General features: G+C 39.6%; 1 protein-coding gene across 3 annotated transcripts in view; it reads right to left on the bottom strand.

The window, feature by feature from the left end:
• The window catches only part of kcnab1a (potassium voltage-gated channel, shaker-related subfamily, beta member 1 a), a 136,469-nt gene that overhangs the window by 17,994 nt on the left and 106,239 nt on the right, over positions 1–12,236 (bottom strand). For all 3 annotated transcript variants that reach the window (XM_012874811.3, XM_012874810.3, XM_012874812.3), the window contains exon 4: positions 605–684. In XM_012874811.3, the coding sequence (XP_012730265.1) occupies positions 605–684 (80 nt within the window). The remainder of the gene's footprint in view (positions 1–604; positions 685–12,236) is intronic.

The raw sequence follows: 12,236 nt of genomic DNA, 5'->3' as shown, positions 1-12,236 counted from the left end.
ACTACGGCTTTCTAATAGCTTTCTTCATGCCATTCTTGCATCGGTGGATACATTTCTGCACGTTGTGTTATTCTTTTATGTAAAATCCCAAATGAAATACCTTGAGGTTTGTGGCTGGAATATCACAGTAAGGAAGTAAGTTCAGAAGGTGCTAAAAGTGACAGTGTGTCTTTGTCCCGGTCCATCTGAACTCTGCACCTTTCAGTGTAAATATATTTCATTGTATATGAATAGGTGTATATTAGGCTAAACTATGACCCTTTTATTCTTTTTTTGACCCATTTTATTAGTCTAAATGCTTACAGACTAAATTCTAGCTTTACATTAACCATCCAAAATGAAAATGTTCAGAAACAAAGAACAGAAAACAGCTAAAGCTGAATGGCTTGTTTAAATACACGCTCAACTTTTGTTTGACCAGGAAATTAGGAACTCGCAAGCAAGTATGTCAAAAGTTGCAATTAACGTGTTTCAAAACCTATGGCGTCAATTTCCAATTCAAATAAACACAAACCTGCAATCCAAAGTCAGACATCAGAATGTAAAGTATAATTGGAATCAGCTCATTTCACATCAAACTCCTGCAGAGTCACACATCACCCACCTGCCGCCTGCGTAAACCTCAGCTGTGTCAAACAGGTTGACTCCGCTCTCATAGGCGATGGTCATCAGCTGCTCTGCAACCTGCCAAGACGTCAGACCGAACGCACAAACACACACAGAAGGGGGGAAAAAGAGAATACGAAAAGGTCTGCGGGGACAGTTCATTCATCATGTTTACTATTTTGACAACCGTTCGTCTTTCGTTTAATTATTTGCACGTTTCCTCATGTAAACATGTCCAGAGAGTGACCTAAAACACTGATCAAAAAGCTGAAATATAGGACAACCAATTAAAGCATGCAACAGCATGTTTTATCTTAACGTCATTAGCGATGCTTTCCAGCTGCAAGGCTCACTCGGAGCAGGAATAATATTTAAAGTAACTCGTTTATGTAACTTGTTCTTATAGAAGCGACCCTCTATAGCACAAGTACAACATTTAGCACAAGAGCTGCATCCTCTCAGCCACAACTAAACAACACATGGTCTCTCACAGGAAATACTGATTCATCAAGCAGAAGTATGATAAGGGTGTAAAACCTGTTCTTATTGAGACTCGACGTTGCTTTGCTCTTTAAAGGGGCCATAACAACAAATGTCTTTCTTCTGAGGTTTTGGGGGTGTAATATGATCTGTTGTGGCCGTGTTAATGTCAACACTCAATACCAAAGGCTCTGCTCAGGCTCAGTCAGCTTTGTCTCTTTGCTTAAAAATGGCCAGATCAGAAAATGGGTTATCTTTCCACTTAATTCTCCAATCAGGTTAAAGTCAGACTTTCCAAAATATACCCTGAAATAGATGGAACGTGTGATCGCTGTAGAGCCACCAACGCAGACTTAGCTCATATGTTCTGGTCGTGCTCTAAGCTGGAAGAGTTTTGGAAATCAATATTTAGGATTTTGAATGTTGTGTTTGGCCTACATCTAAAACCTAGTCCTTTAAAGGCTATTTTTGGGGTTGATGCAGGGATTTCTAGCAAAGCAAATGTTATTGCTTTTGCAACTCTGGTGCCTCGAAGGAGAATACTTCTAGAATGCAAATCCCTATTTGTCGCTTTCCGTTATGATGATGTTCCTAAAAATTGAAAAAGTGAAATACTTTCTGAAAGGATCGACCAACAGATGTTATAAAGTATGGGGCCCTTTACTGGATTATTTTGATAAACTTGTTACTCTCCCTTCTCACTAGTAAACAAGTCTCAATGTAAAGAGTTTTAATTTTGGGATAATAATTTCCTTTTTTTTTTCTATTTTATTTTTATTATTTAATTATTTAGATATATATATTTTTTTGCCGGCACAGGGACAGTTGGGGTTGGATGGGGTTTACAAAAATATAAAAATGTTGAAATGCTGTGTGGTTCTTGTTATATTGTACATGGCCAAGTTAATTGTAACAACTGCTAAACACTACAATCTGAATGTCATTGTACATCTGTTTTAACAGCAATAAAAAATGATAAAAAAAAATTCTCCAATCAGAGCCCACCATCAAGCAAACAGCCTTCCCCCTCCCAGATTTCCAAATATGGTTGTAGCCAATCAGAGTGAAGTCAACTTAGCAGAGCTGCATTTCATTACCGCACCCAACCCTTTTACTGAAGACATTTGGGCTGACAAAACAACACGCTGATGCTGTTTTTTTTTTTAATGAAATCCTTTGGAGAATTCACATATGCAGCAATATCAACTGCATGAAATGGCTTATACAGTGACGTCATGGCACCTTTAACATAATTGCTTGTAGCACAACTTGTGAAGTTAATGCAACATACCTTTATGTGACCTACCAAAGGTGGAAAAAAAAATCAATCATGGAAAATAAAAATTTGCTATCTCTATTAGTAGAGAAACGGAAGAAGATTAAGTACACCCAATAATTTAACAGGTTTTAGAAGCCCTTATAAGCAACAATGACGTGATATATTTGTTTTCTGTATGACATTTTCTGTGTAGACATTTTGGTCTATTTTCATTACAACATCATGTCAAATCATCCAGAGATTCTCTATTCCCAGCTTTCATTTGGTCTCAACACATGCTTTTCAGGCTAGTTGAGGTTTGGACCTTTGCTACACCATGATTCATTTCTTTTCATTCAACCTGTTGTGTGTGGGATCACCGTTCTGTTGCTGATCCGGTTTTGCTGGAGTTCAAGTAGAACCCGTAACGTGACTATAACGTAGGTCTCATTGCTGCAAACAAAGCCAAAATCATAATGTTTCCACCATCTTGCTTGACAGCATTATGACGTGTTTGTACTGATGTGCTGTGATTGTGTTGCACGTTTGTAATGGCTAGATTAAACTTTTTGGTCTCATTTTTTATGTGTCCGTAATGGTTGACTAGAACACTAGTCAATAGGTTTATGCTTAATTCAGACAAATCTTTGGTAATCTATTAGGACTGCTATAATATTTTGAAAGAGGATAACCTTTTGTCTAGTAACCATTTAAAAAATCCTTTTAATTGTATTGAAAATGGAAAAGAGAGATCATATTATCCTAGTTTAGCTTCCCTTCATTGGCACCTACATCAAGAATAGAATTTAAAATTCTTCTTCTCACGTATAAAGCCCTTAATAATCAAGCTCCATCATATATCAGAGTTCTGGTTACCCCGTATGTTCCTAACAGAGCACTTCGCTCTCAGACTGCAGGTCTGCTGGTGGTTCCTAGAGTCTCTAAAAGTAGAATGGGAGGCAGATCCTTTAGCTATCAGGCTCCTCTCCTGTGGAACCAACTCCCAGTTTTGGTCCGTGAGTCAGACACCCTGTCTACTTTTAAGACTAATATTAAAACTTTCCTTTTTGACAAACCTGATCGTTAGAGTGGCTCATGTTACCCTGAGCTACCTCTATAGTTATGCTGCTATAGGCTTAGGCTGCTGGAGGACATAAAGACCACTTTCCCTCACTCTGCTGCAATCTCCTACTAGTCTTCAATGTTGTATTATTTGCTATTATTCCAGCATTTAACTTTGTGTTCTCTGTTTTTTTTCCCCTCTTAATAGTAGCTACACCAGGCCTGACATTTAGCTGTGACACCATCCTGTGGGGCAGATCAGTTGAGTTTCTACTGTCAACAATTTCATGTCCTCCTATAGATGAAACGTTTGGCCCCGTCTTTAGGTGTTCTCTTGTGAACATATTGGCTGAGCTTTTACTACAACTAACTGTATGTGCTCTCTTTCATCCTCTAGACTTAAAACCTGGTTCAGAGCTTATCTGCCTTCAGCCGTGTTTCCTAGATGAAGACATGTGGAGCTAGTTACCCCCATTACCTTTTGTACGTTTCTCTCACATAGAAAGTACTCCTGGATCAGTGCTTCGGTATTCTTTTTGTCTCTCTGCTCTGTCTTCTCAAACCCCCAGTCAGTCTTGGCAGATGACCGTTCACACTGAGCCTGGTTCTGCTGGAGGTTTCTTCCTGTTAAAGGGAAGTTTTTTCCTCTCCACTGTCGCTACATGCATGCTCGGTATGAGGGATTGCTGCAAAGTCAACGACACATTGCAAGCGACTGGTCATTGTAGCTGCATGCTCATCTAGGAGGTGTGTATGCTGCAAGTCAATGACTCGATGCAATCTGCTGGACTTCCTTAGATAGTAAACTTTTTGGCTAATCTGTCTGCATGATTCAACAGAACTGACTCTGGAATTTCACCAAAAGCTAAGTGGTAAAAAATAAAAAAGGAAATTTTTTCATAGATCTGAATAACACTGGACTTAGCTGTAACTGGCAGCTGATAACTAATGACAATGGTGCGCTACTAAATCCCAGCAGCTGTACTGGATTTTCTCTTCAGTCCTCCTGCTCTCTATAAACTGATTTTGAAAGTTGCCAGGACAGCGACTTTTCTTCAGGAGCCCCTACAGACCTAGCACGTCTGTTTACAGTGGAGGCTGTGCTTCATTTGTACTGTATTAGCTGGAATAAAACATCAGTTTTTGGCAGAATGTTACATACAGAAACATTATTTGTTTGGTTGGTGAGAAGAGGGAGCCTCACAAATCCTGCCAAGAATCCCTCCTTTCATCTATAATTAGTTCAATGTTCTTTTAGGCTTGTGGGGATACATCTGAATTCAAGGATGCTTTAATAATTTGAAGCATAAAAAAATATAGCCTAAAGCTGAAGGGATATTAGATTAAACTATACTTTTTTAACATGTTCTTCTTTTCCTCATTTAAAAACTTGATAAACAGACCAAAAAGAAAAAGGGTTTCAGGTTAAGCCCATAGAAAGAGGGCTCCGGTTAGGCCACAAATTGCTACTCATGTAACACCTGTACATAAATGACTCAATATCCACGGAGCTTTTGCGTCTAGTATGGGTCCAGAGGGAGAAGTTGTGGCTTCAGAAACTGACTGAGGTGTTACAGGCTGTTGCTGGAGCCTCAAATACTAAGTCAAATTTGTACAATACATCTAGCCTAAAAAGTTATACAGTTATATAAAATTAATATTACAAAGCACTTCTCTAAATTCAACACTAAATCCAACTTTAGTTACTAAATTATTCAATCTTGCCCCTCTACATCTATGAATTTATCACACAGAGAAGAGTGGATTCATACTGTTGCTCCTGGTTCCCCGCATAGAACTGGGAAAAAGGTCTTTTATTTGCTCGGCTCCGTCTACATGGAATATGTTGCAAAAAGATGGGAAATTAACTGAACTTATTTCATTGAGTACTTTTAAGTCCAGACTGAGAGCACTAGATATGACTTCTTTAAATTCGGACTGTTTTTCTTAATTTTTATGGCATTTTAGTTGTGTAATTGTATAACTTTTACTGCCTCTTGGCCAATACTCCCTCGAAAAAGAGGTTCTTAATCTCAATGGGACATTCCGGGTTAAATGAAGGTTGAATAAAAAATAAAATAAACTCTTCTCAGGCTGAGGTTCTTGGAGATGGACACAAATGCAAACAGCCAAACAGAAGCAGCATGGCGAGTTGAAAAGAGCTGACAAAAAAAAAAGGAAAAACTAACGGCTTGACTCGAGAGCAAAGCAAAAGCAGCATGGCAGCAAACACGCATGGACATGGGTTGGTTTGGCATGAACAGAATACAGCGAGGAGCAAATGAGAAATGGGAGCTTAAATATCAGGGAAAACAGGAGGGAAGTCTGAAAAAATTAAGAAATGTTGTTATGCAAAGGAGTTTCGGGAGCAAACATATACAAATTATTATTCACTTCTTTAAGAAAACAACATTAATAAAATTTGATTATTTTATATATATATATATACCCCTCACACACCCCTCGTGAGAGAAATGACTGATAAAGAAGCAAAGATGCTCGGAGTTGCACCATTTTCCAAAAAAAACCCATCAGATTCTGTGACTCAAGAGGACACTGTTTCGCTGACTCCTCCAGAACAAACATTATGCTCCTTAAGTTCAAAGACTCAATATGCAATGTTCCTCACTGCCCCAGAGGGAAAACTAGACAAACCTTAAGGACCGGTGACTTAACTGTAAAGGCTTTTCTGTCAAGCTGTCAAACATCAGTCTTCAAAAACACATTTGAACAGTAAAGATTAAAAAGTTAATAAGAGTACAGGCTACCTTCATGTTAAATGATAAAGGAATGCCAATGTGAATCAGTGGTATTTTAATGTAGCCTGATAAAAATACCAAAATGCACATATAAGAACTGGAATCACTGACAAAACACACATTTGTGTGCCAGGCTTAGTTAATTAGTTAATCCTGGTCTGGAGCAGGCTAACCGCACAGAAGAAGTTGCCATGGTAACTTATGGCCACTGCTTTTGTGAAACCGAGTCCAGGTTTAAATCAGCCAGGATGCCTGAAAAATCCCGGCTTACTCTGCTATCTTGGTTTTGTAAAAGCCCTTAGGAAAATTGTTGGCTCTGTGCCTGAACTTCAAAATGGACGCAGTTAGAGAACAAGCTAAGGTTCCTCAGGAACTCCGTAAGAAGGGGAGGCTTGTCCTGAAGAGGTTGTATAAAATGATCTGAATTAGGAGAAACCACTTTTTTATTAGTTGTGTTGAGCCATTTGAATTATTTCTGTTTGATTTGTCTTTGCAAACAGCTGAAAATGTGCACTTTTTGCCGATAAAATCTGCTGTGAGCCTTTGAAAAGTTTTAGATGCGGCTACAAAGTGAGTCAAAGTTACAATGTGAAGATGTAATGCAAATCTATCACCAGCATAATGATCCATAATTTACTTTTTTTTTTTCAGATTTAGTATAACAATTACTTTCAAAGTCCATCAGTATGCAGAAACTGCTTGAATATTAATGGGATTTGACTACTTTCAGGAAAAGTTAGGAGGACAGAGAGCTAAAAAAACAGCAGGACATGGAGAACAATGTCCACAATGTGAAATGTCTCAGTGAGAGCCCCTGAGGCCTGGACTGTTGGGACAGATAGAGCGGAGGGAAAAGTTAAGTAATGTATGAAAGAGGGACTACTAAAGTGAAAGTATCATAAAGTGAGGGGCTGGAGAAAATGAACTGTGTTTGTTTTCCCTTCTGCATGTTACTGAGTGCAGGTGAAAAGCACCCGCCTCAGCACCAGAGGGTTATCATTACTGCAGTGATGGAACAACAGGCTCTTTTTTAATGCAAAGCTCCAAATGGTCGAAAATTATTTAAAGGTTACCAAGATGGTGGAAATTGAATGAAACAAATAAAAAGAAAGGAGTAAGCGAGAAGCAAAAAAGGCATTAAACTTGTGTCAACTTGATAAATGTGCAGGTGTGAGCACATTAAGAAACAAAAGCTGCCACGACACTTTAGGCTTCTCTTTTTTTTTATCCTGGTCTGCAAAGCTTGATAGAAAATAAAAGTTTGACAGATAGAAGGAAAAGAATAAAAGGCAACATTTTCCCTCGTAACCCCAGATGTAAGGCCGCCACACCTCCCACATCCTACCCACACAGCCTCGACAGAGGACTTTATGACAGCGCTGCTTCCTCCCCTCCAAACTCCAAACGGCACCAGCATCAGAACTGTAACGCTGAGGCTTTTCATAACTCACTCTGCAATTTATAGATCCGGGTTTGACCTTTCGGGATGAGTAAGCAATGCAAACTTGCTTACCCACACACTCATGTCAACTTTCCGTCTGGAGACCAGGTATTTTAAAATAGAACCATATACGGACACATAAAAGGACTTAGAAAAATGTGTATATGCATGCATAACTACGGGATGAGAGGAAACTTGACCCGACAGAACATTATGCTGCAATTCTATGGAAGTGCCACATACACACACGGCCATATTGATTGCCTTTTAATTTCTGCTTCATCTTGTTTTAGGTTGATCAGAGTCCAATCCGCGGCTTTTTGTTTTCCTTGGGTGACACCAGTGTTGTAGTACTCGAGTCCGAGACTCGAACTCGAGTCCGAGTCATTAGCTAAATTTAGAGACTCGTGACTTGACTTGGACTTGAGCACTGATGACTCGAACTTGGACTCTGACTCCTACATTCAGATCATTCTGACTCGGAAATTGAGAAAAAGACTCGACTTTTTTTATATCATTAGGCTATAAATGTAATATGTCATTAGAATATTATTTGGTGTATGATTTTAATATCTAAATTATTAGTGCAATGTGGTGGAGTGTGAATTTTTTCTAGTTTAAAAACATGTAGGCTATGCTTACTTTAGTGCAGAACTTGGACTCGACTTGATCAATAAGGACTCGACTTGGACTTGACTCGGATGAGTAGTGGACTTTACTCGGACTCGACTCAGATTTTTTTTTTATGACTTGGACTTAACTCGGACTTGAACACTGGAGACTCGAACCTGTACTCGGACTCGAGGCATAGTGACTTGACTACAACACTGGGTGACACAGAGGCATTTTCTTTGCTTACAGCCACAAGGCTGAATTAATGGAAACTATGTGCTGCGGTGAGGATGGCAAGGGAGGTAGAAAAAGGGAGGTACAGAGAAGAAAGGCTATCTAAAAGCTAATAGATGACAAGGACATGTAACACGGTTGTTTGACAGAGAAGACGGGCAAAAGAAAAAATTAGCTCTCCTATTCAGTTCAATCCAATTTTATTTATATAGCGCCAATTCATGATACATGTCATCTCAAGGCACTTTACAAAGTCAAATTCAATCAGATTATACAGATTGGTCAAAAAATGTCCTATATAAGGGAACCAATTGATTGCATCAAAGTCCCGACAAGCAGCATTCACTCCTGAAGAAGCGTAGAGCTACAGGGAGAGTCGTCTGCATTGTACATGGCTTTGCAGCAATCCCTCATACTGAGCAAGCATGGAGCGACAGTAGAGAGGAAAACTCCCCTTTAACGGGAAGGAAAACCTCCAGCAGAACCGGGCTCAGTATGAACGGTCATCTGCCTCGACCCACTGGGGTTACAGAAGACAGAGCAGAGACACAACAAGAGAGACAAAGAAGCACAGAAGCACACATTGATTAACAGGCAGGCATAAATCTTCCAGACATAAATCTGCAGAGTTTGCTAAATGCTCGTGGGACTTTTACTAGAGCTACTTAATTTGGTCATATGATTAAGTTTTTAACATAATACAAAGAGCAACTTTGTGGAAAAGCAGCTGATGCTGACGGTTAGGTTTGGTGGAGGATCTGTGATGGTAAAGGTTGGTTTCTTTTCCAAAGGCAACCTTCATAAAGCACGTGACGTCTTTGACACTTTGAAATATAAATAAGTGTCTGCTAACATCTGGTGGAAAACTCAAAATGTGTCTTCACTTGGTCCTTCAGCAGGATAATGATGAATCCAGTTCAGTAGAAGAGAAGACAGACTAACAGAGGACCAAGGACTCAGAACGATCTGGGAAGATTTTGGAAAGAGGAATGATCAAAAAGCCCGCTCTGTGTGCTCCAACCTTGTGACATGGTACCACCTGGGTTTTTGTTTTCTTTTCCTCCCAAAATACATACACTGTACCTTCATTACAGGTGGGCCGAGTTCAAACTTCTACAATAAGAGATGCATTTATTTTAAGGCGTGTCCCACATCAGTACCGGGGCTGCCAATACTGGCTCTGTTTAGCCACATATCCTCTGCACCAAAATAAACAAACTCTGGTCGTGTTGCTTTCTTTCCCCTGGTATTTCCTCTGCGAGTTTCAGCACCGGGTCAGTCATGTAATATTAACGCTGCTTCCCTGTGAGCTAACAAGCTATTCCCTCATAACTCCCTTCTGTTGAAGTAGCCTAAAGTGGCTGAGAAATATCTGTGACATTGGTGTTGGCACCAGGGACATACTGAATAATGGAGTGAAAAAAAAAGTCCAGTTTTTTTTTTGGGGGGGGGGGGTGCATCGTGTAACTAGATGGCACTTAGCCCTTAGGAAGGAAAAATAACTCTGTTACATAAGCATTTTTCTTTCTCGGTCCCCCAGGATCAGCTCTGCTCTCTTTTCTGTCACGTTGTGTACATGAGAGTCTGATGACCAGGGCCAGGACCCTCAAACCAACGTCAAATGATATTAATCTTAAACAGCAAGACCGTGAAGGGGACCTATGTTCACATATAAACACATAATGTGTGTCCTCTGCCTCTAAAGGCACAGTTCCCATGTTACATACCTGCTAACATGAATGAGCTATCTTGATCCGGAGGCTTAATGATCCCATTATTCTGTTATCTAAATATTTCTAGTGGCTCATTCACGTTTTAAACATTACCAAACAGCTACTGAACTAAAAATGTCATTAAAAAAGACTTGAAGAGATTGCTTAACTATAACAAATCACTTTAATTGCCTTGAACTTCATGAATAAAAAAATCCAGATCAGGAATTAAAGGGAGATTATGGGCTGTTTGTACAGATAGAGCTGAGTGAAAAGTTAAGTAATGTATTAAAGAGGGACAACTGAAGTGGAAAAGCATATCAGAAACTGAGCGGCTGGAGAAAATGAACTGTTTATTTCCCATCATTAGGAACAAAACTATGATAAGACTAATATGGAAAAACAGCACTGACAGAATTTAGCTCTTAACTTTCCTCCTTTATTGTGACATAAATCCTGTCCAGTGTTAGAATAACCTGGGTGCATAGCTGTGAACGTCTGCAAACTAATAGTTTTGTTGAAGCACCTATCGATTCATCCGATATTCAGTCTTCTTGAGTCCATACCTGTCAGCAGTTCTGGAGAATCCGATTAATCTGGAATAAAGAGACTGTTGAACCGCTGAAGCTAAAACTGGACTCTGTATCACATGTGTCCTGCATCGTTTACAGCTCAATTGCTGTACTGTGAAATCACTGTGCACTTTCTCCTGGAACTGTCCTGCAAAGTTACTTTTTTATCCTGCAAAGTTACTTTACTATCCTGCAAAGTTACTTTATATCCTGCAAAGTTATTTTATTTTCCTGTAAAGTTACTGTACTATCCTGCAAAGTTACTTTACTATCCTGCAAAGTACCTTTATTATCCTGCAAAGTACCTTTATTATCCTGCAAAGTTACTTTACTATCCTGCAAAGTTACTTTACTATCCTGCAAAGTTACTTTATTATCCTGCAAAGTTACTTTATTCTGTAATCCACTGCAATTCACTGAAATTCTCAAGATGTATGCAAATGAAATTTTGTTCTGTATGCACTCTGTGCATACAAAATGACAATAAAGTTTGTCTAAGTCTAAGTCTAAAGTTCAGCCGCCACCTGTTTTTTTCACAGTTCGACAGTAAATCTGATGAAATCATTCCTGTTGCAGCTCAGTCAGAATGACCAAAGTTATTTGCCTTATGTGAAAGGAGTCAGGGAGACCTTATTTAGATGGTTTTGTTGCTTTATTTAAAGACAGAAGTTTGGATAAACTCAGATTAATGTGTATTTTACACAATCTGGCAGAGATCGGGGGAGGATCTTGTGGCTGGGTGACCAATTCACAGCATTTGACTTAAATGCGGGCCTGGCTGTCGATGCCTTTCTGGGCATTAGCTCATACCTGCTTCCGTGCGTGACGTCGTGGGGGGAGTGTTGGCTTTATCCTTGGGTACAATTTCCAGATGCCTGAAGGTGCCATGTTCATGTGTTGAAACATTTATATGGAAGTAGAAGCTCCAGTGACCGGCCAGCATGCAAATCCAAGAAGGAAAAGCTTTCTGTGTCTCGTGACGAACGAGTTTTAGCGCATAACGAGAAACAAGGCCTGTCCCTACATGAGTAGAAAGGCCGCTCAAAGGTGAAGAAGGTACGAAGAGCACGAGAAGCGAGATCACAGTTTGTGACTGCAGCCGGGGTCAGAGGCCTACGTCTTTGGAGACGTGTCCTGATGTCTGAAGGAACTAGAGTCGAAGGGTTTGGCTAAAATGACCTTTGTTACATTTAGAGAAAAAATGGGAAAGCGTCACGTTGTGGAGGCGTTTTTCTGCGGGAGGGATTGACACAAGTAGAGTTTTATTTCTGTAGCATCTTTCACAGACATTGATCTCACAAAGTGCTTCACAGGGGCAAAAATAATTCAAACAACGGGAGCAAATTAAAGCATGAGCAATCATTTCTAGTTGAGTCTGTAATATGAATGCTCTTAATTTTGAAATATTCTGTAAATGAGCGATGACGAAGTAACGTTTTATGATTGTCAAAGGATAAGGAACTGTCGAAGACTGCTTTTCACAGTTGGAGTTAAGGAAGC

This window comes from Fundulus heteroclitus, chromosome 18 (assembly GCF_011125445.2).
Source record: "Fundulus heteroclitus isolate FHET01 chromosome 18, MU-UCD_Fhet_4.1, whole genome shotgun sequence".
NCBI lineage: Eukaryota > Metazoa > Chordata > Actinopteri > Cyprinodontiformes > Fundulidae > Fundulus > Fundulus heteroclitus.
This window is presented reverse-complemented; position numbering and strand designations above follow the sequence as displayed.